The sequence below is a fragment of the Monodon monoceros genome, unplaced genomic scaffold, assembly GCF_005190385.1.
Source record: "Monodon monoceros isolate NGI ecotype Baffin Bay Population unplaced genomic scaffold, NGI_Narwhal_1 Super_Scaffold_18, whole genome shotgun sequence".
Taxonomy (NCBI): Eukaryota; Metazoa; Chordata; class Mammalia; order Artiodactyla; family Monodontidae; genus Monodon; species Monodon monoceros.
This window is the reverse complement of record NW_021703774.1, coordinates 67,792,824-67,816,880: the sequence shown is the minus strand read 5'-3', so window position 1 is coordinate 67,816,880 and position 24,057 is coordinate 67,792,824. Positions and strand designations below refer to the sequence as shown.

General features: G+C 51.7%; 1 protein-coding gene across 1 annotated transcript in view; it reads left to right on the top strand.

Annotated features, from left to right (window-relative positions):
* Window positions 1–1,734: 1,734 nt before the first annotated feature.
* KIRREL1 (kirre like nephrin family adhesion molecule 1) overlaps window positions 1,735–24,057 on the top strand; it is a 98,335-nt gene continuing 76,012 nt past the window's right edge. The window contains exon 1 of the mRNA XM_029227906.1: window positions 1,735–2,007. Within this exon, the coding sequence (XP_029083739.1) occupies window positions 1,956–2,007 (52 nt within the window). The 5' untranslated portion in view covers window positions 1,735–1,955. The remainder of the gene's footprint in view (window positions 2,008–24,057) is intronic.

The following is a 24,057-nucleotide window of genomic DNA, read 5'->3' as shown; positions in this document are numbered from 1 at the left end:
TCTAAGGCTTAGAATTTTGACTGGAACATAAGCGGTCACTGAATAAATATCTGTGGAATGCAAGATTAGTGGATGAGTAAATGAAAAGCCCTTGTGTGTCTGCACGTTGGTGTGTGGCTGTTTGTATGTACTTGTGATTATATTCCTATTTCTCTGGGTTAGGTATGCTCCTTATTTTTAAACTGTGTGTTTTCCCGTGCACACGTGTTTTTGAACATATGGAGGACTCTCTGGGTCTATGCATGGTGTGCTTCTGAATGTGAGTTTGTGTGTGTTTCTGCCTGTGTTTCTGTGTCTTCTGTAGGTGGATGTGTCTGGACCCTTCAGCCTGGTGTCAGGATCTGTGGAAGGAAGAGGCGTTGTAACTGCCTCTCACCAGCAGAGGGCACCAAAGAGCCACGTGCCTTTGCTCAGGGCCCGAAATCCAGAAATCTTGGCGGGTAGTTAGGGACCCAGGAGACTTAGGATCCGGGAGGAAAGAAGTGGAGACCTCTCTGGACCAATACAGGGCTGTAAAGTTGTGCAATTTCTGTGCAGTTTCTGATATTTCTCCTCAACTCATTCCCTAGAACCCAGAGGTCGAGGCTCCCCCAATCCTGTGAGCAGAAGCATCCGGTTAGGGGCTGGGAGAGAGGCTGGTTGTCAAGCTGGGCTCTTTAAGAAAGAGAAGAACCTCGTCAATCTCCAGGAATTCCTTCCCCTCCCAGTACCCAGATCCCTCAACCTCAAAGGATCTGAAACTCTGTGCTTGGAGATCCTCCTGTGGCTGCCCTCTCCTGGGCCTTTGGAAGTCCTCTAGTTGACTACTTTCTGGATGGGTAGATAGATGCCCAAGATGAACAAAGGAAGGAGTCAACTGCGCCTCTCCCCCACCAGCTGAGGACTCCAACACAGCCTGGTGTCATTGTGTGCTGGGTGAGGGCCCCCCTGGCAGGGGCCTCAGTCCGGTCCAGGAAGCAGCTGGAATTCTTCAGCTTTGGGTTTTGTAGGTGGGAAGAGAAGTGTATCCGTCCTCACCTCCAGCATTCATCAGTCAATTGAGAATTCCCAATTTGGGGGATGTAGGGGTTAGATTCTGGGTGTGGAGTTTACAAAAAAAAAAGATTTTATCCTTTTTGATTCCATGAACAGCCACCTGCCCACCCCCTCCTCTCCCACACACCCAAACACACCCAAACACTCACACACCCTTCCCCACCAGTCATCCCCTGGGCTAGAGGCTTGTCCTCAGCCCATGCCCCGCCTCCCCAATCTACTGTCTAGTTCCGTAGCCCGGGACCAGGGCTGTATATATAAATGAGAGGGAGGTGCGGGGGCAGGGGTCCAGCCGTCCCAGCTCCAGCGCCCGCTTCTCTCACGTTAGTCACCCCCTTTGCCCTCCACCGCTTTCTCTCTTGGCGCTCCGTCCATCTCAGTTCCAGCGAGGGGTGTGAGTGCGTGTGTGTGTGTGTGTGTGTGTGTGCGTGTGCGTGCGTGTGCGCGCGCAGTGGGGGGGCAGGAGGAGGGCTGTGGAGGGAGGCGCCGTCGGAGGGAGAGTAGACGTCAGGAGGAGGGACTGAGGAGGGAGAGAGAGGGAAGGAAGAGAAGGGGGGAGAAAGGGAGAGCAGAGATCGAAAGAGACCCAGAGAGATAAAGCTTGAGGCGAGAAATAGTAAAAGGCGGGGGGAGGGGGGAGGGGGGAGGAAGGAGGGGTGGAGAAGAGGGAAAGGGAGAGTGAGAGAGAGAGAGAGCGAGCGAGCGACGGGACCGGGAGGAAAGAGAAATAAAGAGGAGCGGAGGGAAGGGAAGTGAGTTTGCGCGCGTGAGTGAGTGTGCGTGTGCGTGTGAGTGTGCAGGGGCGGGCGCGGGCGGGCGGGGGGCGGGCTCCCGGGCTCCCCTCCTCCCCAGCCCGCTCGTCTCGCTCGCTCGCCAACTCCGGGCCCCAGCCGCGGGCGGGCGGACGGCGGGCGGACAGCATGCTGAGCCTCCTCGTTTGGATCCTCACTCTCTCCGATACTTTCTCCCAAGGTAAGGGCCCCCCCCACCCGCCCCGACCCCCGGCAGCCTGGGGAACACTGGGGGGCTCGGCGGCCCGCGGCCGGTCCCCCGGGGTCCGGACGCCACGAGGCGGGGGCTGGGTCCCGGCGCGGAGCCCTGGGGGAGGGGGCGCGGAGTAACGGGGGCTGGCGAGGAGGAGTTTGCCGTTGATTTGCCCAAGTTGTTTCCTCCGGCTGCGCGGGAGACCGGTGAATCGGGGCCGCGAGGGCCGGGGGTCGGAGTGAAAAAGGGATCCGAACGCTCAAAGTCTTTTCCGGAGCCTCTGGCAGCCCTACCTACCTCCACCCTCCGAGGCCGGGAGTCAGGACGCCCGGGTCCTGGCCGGGGGAAGGCTGGGAAGAGAGTGGGATTTCAGATTCGGGGGTGGGAGGTGCGCGGAGAGCTGGGGGCCCAGGCTCCGGAAGATGCAGCTAAGGGAATCCTCGTCCTCCTTCCAGGCCAGCCCCTGGGAGGGCTGAGTCTGAGCGGCGGCTCCAGACTGCCTGGGGCTGCCCCCTTCAAAGGCAGGGAGCGGTGCCTCGGGGCCTCTGGTGGGGATTCGAACCCCTGCCCGCGGAGGCTCCGGGTCGGGAGTGGAGTTCCAAAGGCAGCTCCGGGCCCGCTAGATATGGAAGGGGCCACTTGCGGGCGGGGCTCACATCCACGGGGGGTCAGGAAAGTGTTGATGTCGGGGCTTATTTGGGACTGGCAGGGGAGAGGCTGGGAGATGAGGGAGAGGCTGAGAGATGAGGATGTTAGTGTATCCTGAGGCTGGGCTGGGGGGCGGCGGGGGAACTGAAGAAACCAAGGGCCTGGACTTCAGCCCCGACTGGGGTCTGTGGGAGTGGATTCTTGTCTCCTGGGTCGGACTCTAAGGAAGATTTAATCCTGCTGAGCAAGCTCCCCCCACCCCCCCAAAATGGAGCTGACACACAGATGTTGACATACAAACACCAAAAACCAGCCATAGACACTGAGACAGACTATTCACCTACTGAGACAGACATACCCGCGAGCATCCCCCACACGGAGACAGACACATATACACAAAGACACTGACACATCTGAGGAAGACAGATTCCTCCCCCATATCGGCACATGCGTGCACGTTCATGCACCCAAACATAACAAAACTCACAGACACAGTACATGTATGAGGCGGGCATTTACAAGGACACAACACGCGTGCACACGCACACACACACACACACACACACACACACACACACACTGAAACCCTTCCAGGGATACCAACCCTCCAGCAAACAAAGAAACTTGAACAGATATTCATATAGGCAGACACTTACGGAGATGTACAGACAACAAAATGGAGGAGGTGGTCTCCTTTTTTTGGTGGGGGGTGGGATCTGGGAAGGGGGAAGTTAGCTTGGACCGAGCACCCTCAGGCATCGCCCTGCTCTCAGTTCCCTTCCAGGCCCGGTGGGTGTGTGTTTAGGGGTGGGGTGTTATGCTGGACCCCTCCCCTCCAATCCTGGCCAGGCGCTTCCCTGGCTCCGAAGCCAAAGCCTGGCTGAGTTGCTGGGGGCGGGTCTGTCGATCCATCATTCCCCGTAGGGCATCCATGCCCCCCCTCACACACACACACACACACACACACACACACACACACACACTTGGGATTTGGGAAGGGCGCACATCCGTGATGTGAGAAGTGGTGCTGGGGGAAAGGAGGCCTGGCCCTGGGGTTGGCAGGCCCAGCCAGCCACTTGGCAGAAAGTTGGGAAGGTGACTTAAGTTCTGACTTTGTTCAGCCGGGCTGCTAGAGAACGGGGAGATGGGGGAGGGCCCACGGCGGTGGGGGAGGGGTCAGCTGGGTCTGTACTGATCTGCGTTTGGCGCAAGCTTCTGTCTGCCCCTTTCCCCACAGCCCTCATGTGTCAGCAACATGGATACAAACGAGCTTCAAGGAACAAAAGCTGCAGTTAGCAAACAGGAGAGGCATGTGGATTGAATTGGGACAGAAACGGTCCGAGAGAAGTGTGTTGTGTGCCTTTCTCCCTTTAGAAGGGGGGGGGAGGGGTTAGGGGTTAGCTGAGCTCCCATCGCCCATCCTCCAGCATGGGTGAAAGCAAGACCTGATGAAAGTGTGCAAAAGTATTTGGGATGGGGGAGGGGTTACCAAAGGGAAATAAAAGGGAGAGGATAGAACGGAGGGGAGAGGAAGTCACTCCTGAGTGTTCCTGGGAAGCTGAGCAAGGACTGGGGAGGAGGCAGGGCGGGAAGGAGTGGGGATCTGGGGCTCTTCAGGGTGGGGGAAGGCGGCAGGACCTCTCTCCTCAGCCTCCATCCTTAGAAAGAAAGAGTTGTAGGCAGGGACTGGGCCAGTGGTAGGGGAAACCAAGGTGGGGATTGCCAGGGGCTTGAGGGAGGGTGGAGAGAAGGTGGGAGGAGAAGGCAGTTGAATTGAGGGGAGTGGAGAGGAGAGGGGAAGGGGACGTTCAGCCTAGGCAGAGAAATAAAAATCACGTTTTAAAGAATTTCAATGGGCTTCATCAATCTTCATTTTTCACTAAATAATTTTCTGTATCTTATCTAAATGAAAACCATTATCCTTCCCCCTGTTTCCATCATGCGCTGGCTCCTCAGACTGATTGCACCGAAAATTGAAATATTTATTCATTTTCTGGGAGATTTTCTCACTCCCCAGTCTCAGGGAGGAGAAATTGAAAAAGAAAGATTATAGCTAATCAGAGCAATGTGGGATGACAGGCTGGCCCAGGGTGGGAGCTGCCCAAGGGAGGGTGGAGGTGAAGGTAGGGAGAAAATCTGTCCCCCCAGTCCCCAGAGTCCCCTGGGCATCCCTGCCACTGCTTGGCAGGGCGGTGAGGAGTGAAGGGAAGACGGCCTCCTAAATTCCCAGTATTCAGCCGCTGAGTACAGCTACATCCTGCCAGAGAACAAGAGTCTGGAAAAAAAGAGTAGCTGGGAATGGACTCTCTCCTCCCTGTGCCACCCCCACCCCCCACAGATGTCCCACCCTTCTAGCCCAAAGCAGGATCTTGAGGTTGGGGAAGAGGCAGGGAGCGACATGGCAGAAATCAGGATACCAGGTCCCTCTCCTTGACCTTTTTTTTTATATATATAAATTTATTTATTTTATTTATTTATCTTTGGCTGCGTTGGGTCTTCGTTGTTGTGCGCGGGCTCTCTCCAGTTGCGGCGAGCGGGGGCTACTCTTCATTGCGGTACGCGGGCTTCTCATTGCAGTGGCTTCTCTTGTTGCGGAACACGGGCTCTAGGTGTGTGGGCTTCAGCAGTTGTGGCTTGCGGGCTCCAGAGCACAGGCTCAGTAGTTGTTGCGCGCGGGCTTAGTTGCTCCGCGGCATGTGGGATCTTGTACCAGGGCTCGAACCCGTGTCCCCTGGGTTGGCAGGCAGGTTCTTAACCACTGCGCCACCAAGGAAGCCCTTCTTGACTTTCCTGATGGGACTTCGGCTCAGGCCCAAAGGGAGGGTGTGAACCCAGTATTTAGTGCCTGGAATTACCTCTGGCTAAGCTCTGGACCCCAGAAGACCCTGGATCAGGAGGCGGAGGCATCTAGGTCCTCCCACCTTCTGCTGGCTGCATGGTTGGTTGTCTTGCTCTGCCTTTGGTTCTCTGATGGGGTGAGGCTGAGGAAGCCCAGCCTTGTCCCCGGCTCTTACCCCCTTGACTTGAGAACCAAGTGCTCTGATGGAAGCTCTTGTAGACCCTCTTTATATCCTCGGAGACCAAATCTTAATTTCTCTTTTATCCTTTCAGTTTCTGACACAGTGCTACACACTCGCTTGGTAAGTGCCCTTAAATATCTGATCAATTGATTGATTTGATGAGAGTGCTACGATGTTGGAAGAAGACAGCATTAAAGGGTGCTTAAATCACAGACCCCTGTCCAGCTCCCTGGCTAAACCCCCTCCCCCTTGGCCACTGGGTAGTTGTGTTGGCTTGAACAAGGTATGTGCCTTCTCTGTGCCTCAGTTTGCTCATCTGGAAAGTAAGGTGAGGAATAACATTTCATAGGGTGTCGATGGCAGTTAAATATGTTAATCCGTGTAAGGTGCATGGAACAGTGTCTGGCACAGAGAGATGTGCTCAGTAAGTGCTTCTGTTATGACTTTGTGGCTGGACATAGGAAGCCGAGTTGCTTGCTTCCTTTCCAGCTCTCCTTATGATTCTCTTTTTGTTTTCTTGCTCCAGCTGCCCAGATGTTTTGTCCTGGGCTTCAGTACCTCTGCTTTGTATCTCTCATGGAGAGAACTGGGTTGTAGAGGATCCAGAAGGGGAAGCTGACCAGCCTTCCCCTGGTTGGAGACCTCAGGAAAGCTCTGGAGAAGGAGAGGACCAAGTGGAAGAGGTCGGCATTCTAGTGAGAAGGAGCTAGAGCTCTTGGGAGAGATGAGGAACACTAGCCCCGAGGTGGCAGCATTTCAGAGTCTGGAAATAATACAGATCATTTATTGAGCCCTTGTGCTAACTACTTGATATGCATTATCTAATTTAATCTGTACAACAGCCCCCTGAGATTGGCTCTGTAATTATCCCCATTTCATGGATGAGAAATCGAGGTTTAGACAGGTTAGGTATCTCGATGGTAGCTGGGGGAACCAACCCACCTCAAATCCTGCACCCCTCCCCTTTGCCTGGGATCCCACATGCCAGCAGGGACAGATGCTGGGCTAGGACAGGGTCTTTCCTGATCCAGAGCCAAAGGAGAACTAAGAGGAAAAGGGAATGAGTGCTCATAAATGGAAACTTACTCAAATTTTAAAAATCATCCTTTATTCTGAGATTCTGTCCTTCTACATTTTTGGGTGTTGAATGGTTTTTCTTTGATGATATGACAGTGCCCATAAATGACTTTTTTTAAAAGCCCTTTACTTGGCAAATCTAAAGGTTTGCAACCTGTGTTTGTTTCTAAGATTAGACACGGCGTTACAGGTCCATGAGCTACAAACTTGGGCGCTACCCCTGTACCATGCAAGGCTGACTCCTGGAGAATCGTGGCGAAGCAAGAGGTGGAGTGCTGAGTGGGGGGCCTGGGGAGAAAACCAGGACAGTCAGCTTCCAATTCAGCGCAGTCCCTGGCAGACACAGAGGCCGGGATCTGGTGTTTCCATCTGCTTTGGGAAGCCCTGCCTGCCCTAGAGTGGGGCAGAGTGACTGTAGGAGGTGGGCTCCCTACCAAAGTGTCAGAATTACTTCTTCTTGAATCCCTACTGTGTGCTCTTCACATTCATCATTCTTTATTCCTTTTAACAACGACCTTGTGAAGATAACATTACCCCTATTTTATAGATGAGGAGACAAAAGCTGAGTTTAATTAACTTGCTTAAGGCCATCCCTGGGGTATTAGATCCCCGATTTCAACTCTTTGTCTTACTACAAAGCCAGGCTGCCTCCACGTCTGAGCCACCTGTGCAAGTGCCTCCTTTCAGTTGAGGCAGCTGTGGAGGGGAGAAGGGGCCTTCTTCCTTCTCCTCTTCCCCACGGTGATGGACAGGCTTCTCCTGGTACCTTGCTCAGCCTTCTCCCCCAGGGCTCAGCCCATCACACCTAGCGCATATCCATCTTGTTGCTTTGCTCTGAGGGTCATCTGTTTTATTCAGTGGGGATGGGAACTCCTTGTCTGTCAGGAGAAGGAGGTTAGTAAAGCCCCCTTTCTTCCCACCTGTAGAGTCTTTTTAACTTTGTACTTGTATAGCACTTTCCAATTTTAGCAACTTTTTCACATGTACAATCTCATTTAATAGAGATACTGTGATTGTCTTGTGATACAGACAGTGTAGTTATTACTTCTCCATTTAACAGATGAGAAAACAGAGTCCTAGAGAGTTGAAATGACTTGCTAAGGGGGAGGTTGGGCTGGAGGGAAGGGATGGGGGCAAATTCCTCCGTCACCCCAATTTTGGGGGACTGTTTCCAGCTAAGGGTAGGGAAATTCCTCTCATGTGCCCAGGGCTGAGAAAGCTGTGCCCCTTCCCGACCTACCACCTCCTGCCTGGTTTCTTTTCAAGGCCTCCAGACCACTTTACTTGGCCATGTCCTGGAGGATGCTTTGACCTGGAGAGGGCTGGTGTAGGGGTTGGAGGAGGCAGTGGTCAGCAGTGGGGGAGAAAGAGGCTGCCACGTCCTTGGTCCTCGATGCTGAAATGCAGCATCAAGGAGAGGCTGTCTCAGGAGTCAGGAAACAGAATGAGTTCATTCCAAGTGAGAGAGAAGGCTGTTCACTTTTGTGGAGTACGTGCTTTGTGTTTTATGTGCATTAGTAACTCATTTAATACTAACACTAATCTGTTAAATGCAGGAGTCATTATCCCCATTTTGTGGTGGACAAAGAGAGACTCAAAGATGTTAAGCAGGTCGGCCAACGTGATACATCTTAGAAGTGACAGAGCCAGGACTAGATCCCAAGCAGGGAAGTTGGAGTGGGGGGGGGGGGCGGCATGATTCCCAGAAGGAAGCCCCTGAAGATGGTCATATCCACCTCTTCCACATCGCTGCCGCACGCAAGTCTCCCTGCACAGTGTGTGTGCCCACATGCACGCGCATGGGTTCCCACGTGGCCTCCTGTGCACTCATACACGCAGCCATTTCTCATCCCCATCATGTACCTATGGACAGGTATCTCTGGCTTTCCCCTGGTCCTTCCATTCACCAGAACAACACTGCCATGTTTCTGTGTACCATTCCCCTTCCAGCTATGGCAGCCATCCTTTGAAGAGTCTTTGAAGGCACTAATTTTTGTCTTGTCTCACGTGCTCTGAAGATATACACACTACAAGGTTAAGAAAGTTAGAACGCTTGGGTTCCTCATTCTGTGACTCTGGTCTCTCTCCATCCTGCAACCCCAGCTCTTACACTTTCCCACTACTGATTCACAGACAATGCAACCTGATAGAGTTCTTTGAGCTCCCAGGATGAAAGCTGTTCTAGCTCCCAGACATTGCCAAAGATCACATTTTTCTTTCTTTTTCCATCCCACTCTCCCACACCCCCCATCAGCTCTCTCCAAACTCCCAGTTTCTCCCCCTCCACATTTAATTTCTCCAGCAACTTTTATTAACCTCCGTAGCCTCTGGGAGCTGAAGCCTCATTCGTCTCTGCCCTCCTTGAGTCCATTTAACAAAATTGGGATCATATTGAAATAAATGTGCCTTGTAGCCAGCCAGCCTCCTCAGGATTAAGGGTCTTAAATCCAGGGTGGAACTCTCTAGTACTCCCTAGCAAATTCCATTAGTTTCCCAGGAGATGCTGCTGCTGCTTCATTCCTCTGGAGGTCTGGCTCTGGGAAGGTGATGGGAGAAACTCCCAGAAGGCCACGGGGACTGGGTTTTGAGGTAGGGAAGGGACAGCAGGGACCTGAGTGCTCTGTGCCTGGAGGGTAGTCCCTGGAGGCTGCCCCACTCCAGGCCAGATTAGGAATCATACATTCCTCTTCCAGACTGGCCCTTTGATGCTTTTCTTCTCTGCCTCTTATTTCCTTCTGAAGCAATATGAGGAGTCCATCCTCACTGGAAGATGTGTGGGAAGAGAGTAAGGACTCAGTCCCTTCATCCCACAGAAATGTGTTGTGTACTTATACTATGTGCCAGGCAACAGTGCTGCAAAAAGAATAAAATACTGTCCTTGCCTTTAAGGGTCTCACTTTGCGAGTTAGGTGCAAACATTACTTAGCTTCGGTAGGTCTCAGTTTACTCTTCCATAAAATGGGGAGAATTAATTTTTTTTTTTTCAAATCAGCAAATGGATATTTCTATATATAAAACATACTGGTAGGCATTATGAGGAATAAAAAAAAAAAACCCCACAAAATTGTATGGTCCCTTCCCTCCAGGAAGCTAAGATGCGCATACACATGCAAAGATTCCAGGTAATGCTAGGCCCGGTGTAGTTGGTGTCAGGATAGCAGTGTGCGCAATCAGAGCTGGGGAGTTTGCTGTGGGCTGAAGAGGCCAGGAAAGGCTCCATGGAGGAAGTGGGTCTAAGGATGGACAGGATGTGGCTGTGGCAGGAAGAGGGAGAGCATTACCAGACCGACTGAACTTCCCGAGTCAAGGTGTGGCTACCGGAATGTGCAGGGTCCATTGAGGCTGGTGGTAGCTCAGGATTCGGGTCAGGGCAAAATAATGGAGGTGATCCAGAACAGTAGACTGTGGCCTGACCCAAGAAGGCCTTGAAAAGCCAGGCCAGAGACTGTCCTGTAAGAAGTGGGGAGCCAGGGATTTCTGTTTCTGAAGCACAGGAAGTGTTAAAAACCCGTGTGATCCCTACCTCATTCCTCACCAAACCCTCCTCTCCTCTTAAACTCCCCTTCCGCTGCTATAGAGATCTGCAGCCCGTTCAATTGGAAAAAAAAAAAAAAGGTGAAATGGGTAGATGATCAGAGTTTGACCAGAGAGAAGTGAGCAGAAAACCTTAGAGAAAATCAGTTCTGCCTTGGGAAGTTTCAGATCTGTGACCTGAGTTGGGGAGGCTTTGGAATGTTGAGAAGATCTCTTTTTCTCCGTGAATCCTCAGGTATATGATAAAGATGCCGGGAGACAGAGTTCAGTGGAGAGCCCTGCAGCTTGGTGGATACCTAGGCTCTTTGTCACATGTTCCCTGGGAGCTTAGGCTGGGTCTGCACTGCCCAGAGTCTAGGGGAACCACCTGGTTCCATCAGAGGGCCAATCTGGATTTAGTCCCTGCAGGGTCAGTCCTGGGCCGTTTCCTCTGGTCAGTGGCCAGAGATGTGTGTGCACTTGGGGGTTGAGCCTAGAGATTCTTAAAACCTCTGCAAGGAAGCCAGGTCTGGTTTTTCAAATTCAATGGGGGAAACCTTTGAAGAAGATTCCTGCTAGGGTGGTGAGTGCCTGTGTCCAGCTAAGCCAGTGTGCTTTTAATGGCTGGGCTGGGCCAGGCACTCAACGAGGCACTGGAGGTACAAAGGTAAGTGAGATTTGGTCCCTGTCCTTGAGGAGGCACGCTGGGGCGGGTGTGGGAGAAGGATGCATAAGCACATACTGACAATACTATAAGATAAACGTTGGGAGAGAGGTATGTGAAAAATGCTGAAGTCTAGCTGTCGGAGAGGGGGGAGTGGAGGAGGCAGCCTGGCAGGGGGAGGGCACAGCCACAGATGTGAGGCTCTGGGGCTGCGCTGGAGCCTCTGGAATGCAGCGCCACTCAAGATATCCCGGCTCTGGACAATCCCTGATTGTGCCCCCTGCTCCGGATGGAAGGAGCTGAGGAATCCGAAGGAGTGAGCAAGGTCCCTCCCAAGGATTATGATTTCCAGGAACAAAGGCAGTTTATATAAAGCGCCCTTTCCCCAAATCTCCAACCTCATGTGTCCAGTTCCCTTTCCCCACCCCAGCTCCCACCCAATTGAGCTGATTTCTAAATTAACTTTGTCCTTGTAATCTGCTTAGCTGAGTTTTTTTTCTTTTCTTTTCTTTTCTTTTTCCCTCCTTCCTGAATTCTCCCAGGAACAGCCTGGGGCCCTGCTCGCTCCATTACCCAGCATTGTCAAGCCATGAGGTGCTTTTAACTGCTCTTACCATTCGACTCTCTTAACTGGGAGGTTATTAAAAGGAAGGAAGCTGAGATGGGCAGATGGGGGCAGAGAGAGAGACACACACAAGGGAGAGGGAGAAGGTGGGCTGACAGGGTGAAGCCCCAGAGAGGAGTTGGGGTTTTCTTCATCTTGATTCCCTAGTCATCCAGTGGACTCCTGGATTTTAATCCCAAACCCTGAGCAATTGACATGCTGCTTGCTCTATGCCTCAGTCCCTACCTTCCTGGAAATCTACTAGCTTGACCTCACTGTGAGATGGGATGGGGGGACTCCCAGAGGCCCCTGCAGCCCGCTCCCTCTTTGCCCACCTCTCCCACACACATACTCCTGCTACCAGTGCTATCAACTCTCCAGCCTCCACCCCCAAGTCAGCTACTGCCTGGATGATGTTTGATCCTAGACTAATGTGCCTATCACCCTGCACACATCTGGGAATTCTTCCCTTACTAGGCCGTGGGTGAAGTGAGAATACAAAATCATTTTAATGTCTGTTTGAGCCAAATATAATTAGAAAGGAAAATCTGACTTGGCAAAAAAAAAAAAAAAAAAAATCGAATGCATTGCAAAGCTAAGTTAAAACGACTTCTGTATTATTTGCACTGCTGCTGCTCTCCATTTGTGCAGAAAATTGAGAGGGGAGCCTGTAAAGCCTGTATGTAAGGGGTTTGGTTTGTGCACGTTGCCTTTGGTTTCATACCAGGGTCATGTCATAAGACTAGTCTCTTTTAACACACCTTTGGAGTTGGATAACCCCTCAAGTGCCCTGGGACCTCCTTACCAGAGGGCCTATGGGAAAGCCAGACTTGCCCAGAGGGGCTGCCGCCCGTGTGATCAAGACCAAGTCACTTCACTAGAGCCTCAGTTTTCTCATCTATAAAATGGAGACAGTAATACCTACCTCAGAGGGTTGCTATGAGGACTGAATGAAGGAATCTATGTTAAGAAATGGGATCTGGAACACAGCTGGTATTCAGTAAATCATATTGCACAGTGCCGGCTTTTTATAACTCATAGTCCAAGGCAGATCTGAGGAGAGCAGACGGTAGGATGAGTGAAGAACAAATAATGGTGCAAAGACAGGTGAGTCTCTGTGAACTGTGCCAGTGATGGTGGTAATCCCTGAATTTATGGTTTCTGGAATGCAGTGCGGTGGGACTTTTGAGATGGCAGCAAAGCCTAATGGAAAGCTCCCTGCTTTAGAGTTAGGTCTGAGTCCTGTCTCTGAAGATTCAGTGATCTCTTCATCTTCGTGAGCCTTAGTCTCCTCAGCGTTAGATGGAGCGATAGCAACCACAGCCACTTACCTCTTACTTGAAGCCCCGGGAAAGCATCTGGCAATGCACAGTAAGCATGACCAGAAGGTTTGTCGCGCCACAAGATTTCAACTCAGTGTGTTAGAACAATGATTCTCAAACTTTAACAAGCTTATGAAGCACCTGGGGATCTAGTTAAAAAGTGCAGATTCTGATGTGGAAGATCTGGGGTCAGGTGGAGTTTTTTAAAATTTTTTTGCAATTTTATTTATTTATTTTTTTAAATGTATTAGTTTATGTATCTTGTTTTTGGCTGCGTTGGGTCTCTGTTGCTGCGCACTGGCTTTCTCTAGATTCGGGGAGCGGGGGCTGCTCTTTGTTGCAGTGCGCGGGCTTCTCATCGCGGTGGCTTCTCTTGTTGCGGAGCACGGGCTCTAGGCGTGCGCGGGCTTCAGTAGTTGTGGCATGCGGGCTCAGTAGTTGTGGCTCACGGGCTCTAGGGCGCAGGCTCAGTAGTTGTGGTGCACGGGCTTAGTTGCTCCGTGGTATGTGGGATCTTCCCCGACCAGGGCTCGAACCCATGTCCCCTGCATTGGCAGGCGGATTATTAATCACTGTACCACCAGGGAAGTCCTCAGGTGGAGTTTATGCCTTGGCACCAAGCTCCCAGGGGACGCCAATGCTGCTGCTTCTTGGACCGCACTCTGAAGTGTTAGAGGATGTGTTCTTCTAGGGAAATAGTTCTTCAACGTTCTAATGGAAAGCAAGAGAAAGTAGAATTTGTTTACCTGAATTCGCTTTTCAGCCAGCTTGGTTGTGTAACAGAGCCCGGATGGATCGTTGATTCAGGAGTGTCGATATGTTTGTTTTAGGGAAGCGGGTTGTGGGACAGAAGAGGGGGCGGTGGGTGCCAGCGTGTCCATCTTCGGGCCCAAGCCTGACCTGACCAGCCTCCTTCTTGCCACCTCCCAAGCTCCCAGTCGCCCCTACTCCACCCCACCAAGTCTTCACTCAGGCCAACAGCTTCCAGCTACAAAGTTGAAAAGCAACTAGCTAGTATGTTGGTGGAAACGCCTCCATGCACGACCCAGTCAGTCACTTCCACTCAATTTTTTTTTTTTAATGAAAAGAGTCCTCACAATCCAGCTGTCATTTGGTGGAGTTTTGGGGGAAAATATTTTGGCAGAGCTGCTAGCCAGGGCCTAGACCTTGTTGGCTTTGGCTTGAAAATTTGGTCAGGAGCAAATTGAGGTTTGGGAAGGAAGGTGGGTCATAGGCCTAACCGAGGGCATGATTTGGGGGGAGCAATGGAGGACCATCCCTGGGCAGGTCATTTTCTCACACTCACATAGACCTACTGGTTGTTCAGGCAACATGATGAGCTAACTCGTTCTCTCCCTACCTTCTCTGTCTGTGTGCAGACAGAGCCTCAGGCTGTAGAGGAAGATCCACAGGCCTGGGAAGAGAGAGCTTCTTCTGCCTTCAGAGTTCTGATTCAATGGGGGAAGCTTGGTTCTTAAATCTAGGGAATCCTGTCCACTAGGGGAAACAGGAACTCTCATTACTTCCCCTTATCCCCCCCTCCCCCAGAAAACTGACTGCACATTCAGCCATCTCCAAGTGCAAATGGGGACATATGCAAACTGCACGCATCCATCCTGAGGGGTTCAGCGTAAATAAAGAAGGAGGTGGGATCAATCAGATTGGGCTTCCTAGAACATAGAGCCTGGGGTCAGGAATGAAGATGGAGAGATGATTCTGGAAGAATCCTAACATCTTTGGACTCTCAAGATCTCTCTCTTTAGTCAGGTAAGACTAACTTGAATCAACCTGGACACGTCAGTGTTTGCTCTTCTTCTGAAGAGAAAGGAATTTCATTCGCTCTCTCTGCCTACTCACTTTCATATCTAATAATCCCTGGCAAGCAGGAAGTTCTTCTTTGTGTCTAACCTGAACCCTTCTTGCTCCTGCATGAAAAAAAAAAAAAAAAACTGCCTTGAGACCATAACTGAATAAGTGTCCGGTATTCTTTTTGTCTGGAAAAATAACATTTTCCCCAGTAGGTTCATTTTTCTCTCACTGCAAGGCAAAGCTCCCTGTGATAGAGAAGCAAGCCCAGAGAGGTCATAAGTGAGACTGTCTCTGAGGCCCCAGTTGAGGCAGAGCAGTTTAGGGGTCAGATCTGCTTTCCAACCAACTGCCAAGGCTATCTTCCCAGTGTCCCCAGTCAGGGCTAGAAGGATAGTGTTCCCAGGAACCTGGCTGAGTCACCATGCCCTTACTTGTTCAGTTTCCCCTTCTCAGCGGCTCGGAGCAGCTGGAGGCTGGAGGGCTCTGGGCCGCTGTCTCTGGCTGATGGCCTGAGGGCCTCTCCTCCTCCCTCCATGGGGGCCAGGCTGAGAGAGGCCCTGGCATCTGCTGCTATACCTGGTACCTGTAGGAAAGCAGGGCCTGCAGGGGAGATGGCAGAGGTAGGCCTATGCCACAGTCAGGCCCTGTTCTAGCTTCAGAGCAGGAATATTTTCCTTTTGGAATCACACAGGGATGTCCTCAACCATGCCTGGGTGGACAGGGTGGATCCCGAGTGTCATCAGTGTGGGCAGAGAAAGGAGAGGATAGGGTGTCTGCCTTTGGAGATCTACTAATCTGTTGGAGTATGGATGAGGATCCTGGACTGTATTAGATCAGTGCAGACTTTTAGCTCTAAGCTTGAACTTGAGGGTGGAGACTTGATTTCTGCTATCGGATAGCTAATTATAGTAGAGGAGATAGGTTCCCCACCTTCCTCAGGGTCTACACACACAGAAGGATCATCTAAATAAGGGGAGGGGCTTCCCTGGTGGCACAGTGGTTGAGAGTCTGCCTGCCGATGCAGGGGGCGTGGGTTTGTGCCCCGGTCCGGGAAGATCCCACATGCCGCGGAGCGGCTGAGCCCGTGAGCCATGGCCGCTGAGCCTGCGCGTCCGGAGCCTGTGCTCCGCAACGGGAGAGGCCACAACAGTGAGAGGCCCGCGTACCGCAAAAAATAATAATAATAAAAATAAAAAAATAAATAAGGGGAGGATTTTGAGCCCTGTTGTACATCAGAACAGGAGAAGATGGAAAAGGAGGCACTGGAGCTGCGGGGTCAGCTGTGGAAGGTTTCCAGGAAGGGGCAAGAGGGGAAAATGGAACCCAGTGGGAAGGACTGGTAGGGCAGGACCTGGTGTAAAAGAAGGTAGAAGAGACGGCTCTTACTGGAGGGCTGGGTGGGAGAATAGTGGGGGCCGGGGGTAGGGCTACCCAGCTAGAGCAGTGTGGGCTGCAGGCTCCGGGAGCTGAGAGCTGTGGTGTCGCCTTGTCAAGTCGTGGCCCCTGCAACGTTCACGCTGGCCGTGTGACACACTCCCACACGCACAGGCCGGGAGAGGAGTGGTGGTAAAGCAGCTCCTGCTTCCTGGAGGACAGGGCGGAATGTAAGGCCTCGAACAGGAGGAGCTGATGTGTGTGGTGGGGAGACAGGAGCTTGGCCCTCTGGTCCCCCTAGAGGAGACAGCGGGGGTGTTCCAAGTTGGCTGCAGCGTGGAGCCTGCCTGTGGGGCAGAGTGTCTTTGTCGGGGGGAGGTTGCTACCCTTTTTCAAGGGTAGCCATGGCCCGGGGTCCTGGAAGTGCTGCCCGGTGGCCTGGCACGGGACAATCTGTCCACCAGCACAGACACACGCTCCGTTGCGCCGGGCTTCTCCCTGCCCCCCCAGCCGATGATCCCCAGGCCTCTTCCTCCTGCTGTCCTCCCCTGTCTGTCGGTCTGTCACTCGGCAGGAGTGAAATGTGCCCTGCTCTTGGAGCGTTTGGTGCTTGATAATTTGTGGATTATAGCTAACTCTCGATAAAGATTCCCCTAATTGCTTGGCTCACCTCAGGTTCTATCATCAAAGCAAAGCGTGAGGCCCCCCTCTCGCCCTCCTTTTCTTTTTATTATCTCTTAATTAATCACTCTGGCTTTCACACTTAGCAGACAATTACAGTCTCCTGGGCACCAAGCTCATTTTCATAACCTCCTGCTCCAAGCCAGCAGCAGAGCGGGGGGGAGGGGAGGAGGAAGCGGGAGAGGAGGGGAGAGTGGGAAGAGAGATGCTGGAGGGGGGTGCGGGCAGCAGGTAGCGAGTACATGAGAACAAGGGAGGAGCAGAAAAGGACTTTGGGCAGCAGCACGGGGCGGGGGTGGGGGGGCAGTGCGGGAACAAGGAGTGCTGAGCGTGGGCACGGGGACCAGAACCCCTGGTCAACCCAGCAGCCCCAAGGAGGCTCTGCCAGTGGGCAGGGAGTATGGCCCTGCTCCCTGGGGAAGGCCCCACCTGGTCCACCGGTGCTGGCGCAGCCTGAGCTGCACTCACTGGCTCCCTTGGCCTCCCAGGGGGTGGGGTGGGGTACATCAGGAGATGTGCAATGGTTGGTGGCCAGAAAGCTGAATGAGGAGCAAGAGATGGTCCCAAGTGAAGTTCATTCAACCATGTGCTGGGAAGTGAGGCAAGCTGGGGTGAGAATGGTGACAGGGAAAGGAAGGACAGGACCACCATCCAGTTAGGACCCAGGTCTTGGTCTGGGAACTTTTCTTTTTTGAGGAGAGCAGGGCACACACCCTGGGGCTGAATCCCATGGCCATGACTAGGGAATGGCCACTCAGTAATGTGATTGGATGAAGAGGGGAAAGCCTAGCACTTCCTCACACCTGCGCCTTGTAGGTGCTGTGCCAGGGGTCTGACGATATGCTCATCATACCCATTTCAGAGATGAGGAAAACTGTGGCTCAGGAAGAAGAGGTGAGGCAGAGAGCAAGCACCGTTCCCACTGGGCCGTCAGCCCTGGCATCACCACAGACCTCGGGGCTTTCCTTGGGCTTCCAACTCCAAAATAAACAGAGAGGAAGATGTCCAGATGATGGATTTGAGAGGCTCGAGAAACAGGAGAGTTTACCCAGAGAGTTAGACACAGAGCTGGACTCGGACCCAAAGCTCTAGAATGTACTCACGTCCCCACCACTGTTCTTCATCATGTCTCTGTGGCCTGGGCTTCTGGTCCACAGGAAGTGGTGGAGAATAAGGGAACATCCATTTTTTCCCCTCTCTATATTGAATTTTCTTTCATGACCCTAGAACAATGTGCTTGATCTCGAGAAAGAAATAAATTGGATCCTACTAACTTCTGCTGTTAACTAGCTGTGAGACCTTGGAATCGTCCTATAACCTGAGTCTGTTTCTTCATTGGTAAATGGGAATCTTGAAAAGACCGCAGATGGTATGCGTAAACCTGGCGTATGACAGGTGCTTAACAAATGGTAGCTGTTACTACTACTATTGTCATTACCACTACGCATGAAGGCACCTAGCCCATGCCCTTAGAAACCACATAAAACAAGTTAATTGTTTTAAAAGCTGGTGACGGAAAGAGGGTCCTTTTGTTCGACTTCCTCAGTAAGGGAGGGCACAAAATTTCTACCCTGTGTTCTTTCTGGGATGTGCTATTGAGCCTTGACAAGCCAGGTCACTGTCCCAGTGCAATTTTTCTCTCCACAAATAAGTTGTCTGTTCTGGCTGGGGCTGCTTCCAGCTCAGAGCTCATTGGCTTCCAGCTCCAGGCAGGGTTGGTCGTCCCTTTGCTGACCTCCAGGCCTCAGACTGCACACTGCTTCTGCCGCCTGCAGCAGAGCCCCTGTGCCAAAGGGTTAAATGTGTCCAGTCTCGCGTGGCTTGAAACGTGCAACTTCTGGTTTCCCAGGCACTACAATAGGAAAGTCTATATTCAGGAGGTAATATGGAAGGAGCACTGTGGATTTTAGCCCCGTTTGTTCCTGTCAGGGAGTGGCCTCATGCACTGACCTGGGCCTGTTTTCTTATCATAAAACGAGAAGGTTAATTTCCAAGATTCTTTCTGGCTGTGCCATTTTCCGACTCTTTGCCATCCGGTGGGAGTTCAAAAAAAGGACTCGTTCTTCCTGAATGAGGCCCTGGATCTCTCTGATTTGGTTTTTCAGCCAAGGCCGGAGGTACTGATTTCAGAGGGCCAGAGCTGGGGTGCTCCAGGAGAAGCATTATTTGCTCAGGAACCAGGGTGGAAGCAAACGTTTTCTACATTTTTCAGATCTGGTCTGGACTCTAGGTGAGGACAACTGGAGTGCCCTTCTCCCCACAAACACACACACACACACACACACACACACACACACACAGAGTCTGCTGTCCGCTCTGGGAAGGTGGGAGACCCTGGATCAAGGATGTGGGTTCTTGTGTCTCCATGTTGATAAGAGTTTGTTCCTTAAGCAACGTGCTCTGGCTTCACCCTGAACTTTAGCTTTGGTCTGTGAAAAGGTTTCGCAGAGTCTTGTGGGAACATAAACATTTGGTAGATTTCTTTCCCTGAAAGCTATTTCTTCTCCTTTCTTTTTCTGGGAACTTTAGCCAGCAAGACCAAGGCCCCTCCACCCTCCCATCCTCCCTCCCCTTTGCCTGAGACACCCAACCCCCTCTCTCCTCCTTCCCGCGATGAAAACAAAGTGAATTGGTGGGTACTGGGAATCATCGAGAGCAAACCGGGCCAGAAGAAAGGAGTGAGGCAAACAGATAGCTCTCCCAAGAGGAGAAATTATAAGAAGCGAGGAGAGAGAGAGAGGGAAAATAAGCAAATGGCATCAGTGGTGAAAAGTGAATTCCAGGCATTTAAAATTCTTTTGGTTTTAATCATCTCAGAGGCCGACCAGAGCTGAGCCGTGGGGGAAGGGAAAAAATGAAAACCAGGGCCCTCTCCTAGGAGCCAGAGCCCAGGAATTTCGGTCTGCGCCCTCCACCTCCTGCCTCTGATGCTCAGAAGGGTTACCTCCTCCAAGGGCCTTTCCTGACTAACCCTCCCTTTATCTCATTTCACAGGCTCAGTTTATACTCAGTTTTAAAGCACTGACCTTTCAGTTTTCTACCAGACTGCAAGTTCCCCAAGGCCCTGGATTATGCTTTGTTAAAAACAAAACAAAAATAACAAACAACAAACCTCAGCCTCTTTCATAAGTCATGCCTGGGCCTCCTCGGTGAGGGTCAGGGCCCCCAGAGAAACTTCTGGGCCTGTTTTCCCCCTTTGTAACATGGATTTGAAGAGATGAGCTGAGCCTGGAAGAAACTCCTGAAGGAACTGGGAAGCTGGGAGGGAGCCTGGCAGGTCCCGGGTACCTCCTCTGTGCAGTGTTCTGTGTTGGCTGCTTTAGGATTCTCTCAAGGGCTGTCCTGTCTTCTTGCCCCCTCCCTCAGGGTCGGGGCTCGTTGTCCGGAAAAGCAGCAGGCGAAGCCCCTGGACACTGGTGGGTGGGGGGATTCCAGGCTCTTTCCCTGGCCGGGGGAGCAAGAGTGGGTTTTAGGTGAGGGAGTGAATCAGGAAATCTCATCAGCCTGGCCAGGCGATGGGTGGTGAGACACAGAGTGAAGGAGAGCCTGAGGTTAGCCTGGAAAGAAGCAGGAGGAGGGCAGGGAAGACCCTGTCACCTGCCATGCTCGGAAGCCTCCTCCTTTTCTAGTCTGGCCCCTCCCTGTGTGCTCAGCATTTCTTCTTTCTTTCTTTCTTTCTTTTCTTTAAGGATTTATTTATTTATTTTTGGCTGTGTTGGGTCTTCGTTTCTGTGCGAGGGCTTTCTCTAGTTCGGGCAAGCAGGAGCCACTCTTCATCGCGGTGCGCGGGCCTCTCACTATCGCGCCTCTCTTGTTGCGGAGCGCAGGCTCAGGAGTTGTGGCTCAGGGGCCCAGCTGCTCTGCGGCATGTGGGATCTTCCCAGACCAGGGCTCAAACCCGTGTCCCCTGCATTGGCAGGCGGACTCTCAACCACTGCGCCACCAGGGAAACCCCTCTTTCTCCTTTCTGAGCTTCCTCCCTCAGCCTCCCACTCCCCGACTCTCTTTCTCCTTCTCCATCTGGAGGCAGCTTTTTCCATTCTACTGACCACTAGCTGTTTCTCCCAGTTTCCCAAACCCTCTTGCCCTCAAACTTCGATGCTGGGATGTTCAGACTTTGTTTCTTATAATGCGCTTCCCACTTCCTTCCCCCAGTAAGATTACAAACATTGAGAGCTCGAGACTATATTAGATCTGATATTAGACTGGGAGTCCGGTGACCTGGGTTTTCGCCTTGACTCTTCTTGGGCTGTTTCTTCTTGGGCAAGTCACGTGCTCTTTCGGGGCCTCGGTTTATTCAGCCATAAAACAAGGAGCTCACTAGGTGATGCCTGAGGTCCCGGAAGTACTCTTTGCCTTCTGGGTAAAAGAGCAGGATCTGGAGTTCAGACTGCTTGGATTCATGACCCTGTTGTGCAAGTCCCTTCACCTTGGTATAGAAGAACAGTGGCATCTGCTTCGTAGGGTGGTGATAAAGATTGCATTAAATAATCTGTGTAGAATGCTTGGCAAATGTATCTGAGATGCTTTAAGTATGCGGTACGTGTTAGCTCTTATTGCTAAACTGAACCCTAACGTTTTATGGTATGAAGTAATGAGAAGAGCCGTGGATTTGTGGTCAGAAGACCTGGATTCAGGTTCCAGCTTCCTTCCTGACTTTCTGTGTGACCTTGTACAATTTCGTTTCAAGTTGTGAATATGTTAATGAAAAGTCTTTGGGGACAAGGGGATCTTCTCTCTTGGTCTTGCATCTACCCCACCGTTCATGCCTAGAACGGTGCCTGGCCTAGGCACTCACGAAGTGTGTGTTACATGAATGATTGAGTATAAGGTGCTAATCTATGAACAAGGAAATTGAGGCTCTGAATGGGAAAATGAATTGCTCAAGATGGATACAGCTAACCTTTGTTGCGTGCGGGGCTGGGGCGCGGGGGGCTGCTGTGGACTGTAGGATGTTTAGCAGCATCCCTGGCCTCTACTCACTAGAAACCAGTAGCACACCCCACCCACTGGTGTGACAATAAAAAATGTCTCCGGACATTTCCAAGTGTCCCCTGGGATAAAATCACACTGATTGAGAACCACAGAACCAACGAGAGGAAGAGCTAGACCTAGAAATCGAGTCTTCTGACTCCCAATCCGTAGCTTTCTCTAAAATGTCAGATTGTTGTTTATTTCTCCCTTTACCCAAGTATTTAACCTTGACCCATATCATAAAATTAAGACAGAGACATTTATGTCATGGAGGAGTGAGTAGAGTATTTCAATCTCTAGCCCATTTTAGAAATGATTAGGCTTCCACCTAAACCATAACTTACTGACAGGGGGACCAGGGAAGGAGCAGACAGGTGGCAAAGACAGCCACCTGGACAATCCACTAGTGGGGAGTGAATGGAGGCCCTGAGTTCCTTTAGAAACGAAGTTTGGGATGAGGGTTGCTGGGAGATCTACCCATTCTCTGCCTTAAGCAGATAAAAGCCGTCCCCTGTGGTGCCAGACACCGGGACTAACTGTTTTGGGTCTCAGGCACCTGCTACACCTCCCTCCCCTCCCCTCACCCCCCTTCCCCCCAGCTATAGCTGCTGAGATGGCTCTGACGGCCTAGGGCACCTCAGAGTACAGAAAAATCACAGATTTAATGCAACCCCTGAAAAGATAGATACCAATGAAAACCAAGACTCAAGAGTGTATGTGACTCACTGCCCCAGAGCAGACACTAGAAGTTCCACCTTCAGCAGTTTGGAAAACCACTGCTTCACCTCCACGAACCTCCCTGCCTCTCCTCCCCATTCCTGACTGCACAGATCGAAAAGTCCTTCCTTGGTTGGGGGTGGAGGGAAAATGGTGAGATAAGGAATCTACTTTCCATTAATTGCTAGAGGAATGGAGGCCCAGAGAGGAAGGTGGTGGTCCCCAGAGAATCTTGAGTAACACTGCTCCTGGGACTGCAGGCAGATCCCCCCACCTTCCCCAGACATGCCCTTATCCTTCAACCTCTGCCCCCATCCCTCCTAAAGGGCCTACTCTTGCTGTCATGGCAACCAGGGGATTAGGGCCAGCTAGGAAGCCTAACGGTAGGGGAGAGGGCTTAGAGCGGAGGCAGGTGGAAGGAGGAAATGAGAGAATGAGGTGATGATAAGGAAACAGAGCTGGGCTGGGGGGAGAGCAGGGCAGAGAGGAAGGTGAAAGGAAGGGAGAGGATGAGAGAAACCTCATCCATCCTAGGAGAGAAAAGGAGGGAGGAGCTGGGAGGGGAGAGAGAGAGAGAAACCTCAACTTTTATTTAAAATCGGAGAGCAGTTGTATGCCTGGAGTCGTTGCCATGGCAACGGCAAAGAAAAGGAGATAGAGAGCTTGTGAAGCCGTGAAAACCCAATAGGGGTAAATGTTTAAAGCCAGGAACAAAAACCATTCAGAGATAATTAAGTAACAGGCTGCAGGTTCCAGACTCCTGCCCATTGTCAGGGGACTTGGCCTGAGATGCCAGCCTGCTCTACCTCTCCTTCTCCCCTGCCTTTATCCTTGTCCTCACTCACCAAGAGGATTTCAAAGAAGCAGCCAGGGAGCCCCAACCCTCCCTCCAATCTTCTTCCCTTTAACTGGGGACTGGCCCCCTCACTCCAGTGCCAGCTCCGCAGACCAAGGCTGGACAAGCTTTCTCTCCTGCACTATTAGGAAAAATACAGTCTTGGTAGGGAAAAACAACAAAAAAGGCTTTGGTCAGATAGACAGAAGAACTCGCGGATGCTAAATTACTAGATGGACAATTAAGTTGTGGACTTTCTTCCTTTGGACCATCTCGAGGGTAAGAGCTGCAGATGTCACAGGCAGGCTGACCTCTGTGTTGACTGTCGCCCTCTGGGTCTCTGAAGTGCTGGGGCACCTGGGCTCTTCCTTCACTGGGGAGGCACAGTCTAGTCTGGGAGCTTTGCTGGGGCTGCTTCACCGTGTTTAATTCTACCTCTGATCCCTCTTTGAATTCTCCTTAGGATTTTTTTCCAGCAGGCTTAATCTTCCCAAGCTTCACGATGGCCAGAAGCTAAGCTGGTAGTTTGGGGGTTAGGTATACTCTGCAGAAATAAAAAAGAAAGAAAATGCCAAAGTACTTTTTCATATTTTAAATGAGTCACCTCACTCCCACCCCAGACATCACAACAGCTGGCTGGCCCCTTGCCCGGTGTCCTCGGGGAAATAATCTTTTGAGTTCCGCCTTCCCCTGCCTTCAGATGCCTCCCAAGAAATCCTGGATATCAAAGAAGGCTGTGATGTTCTTTCTTCCTCTCATCTCAGGATGCAGTTCTGAACCGAAGGCCAGAATAGCTAAGT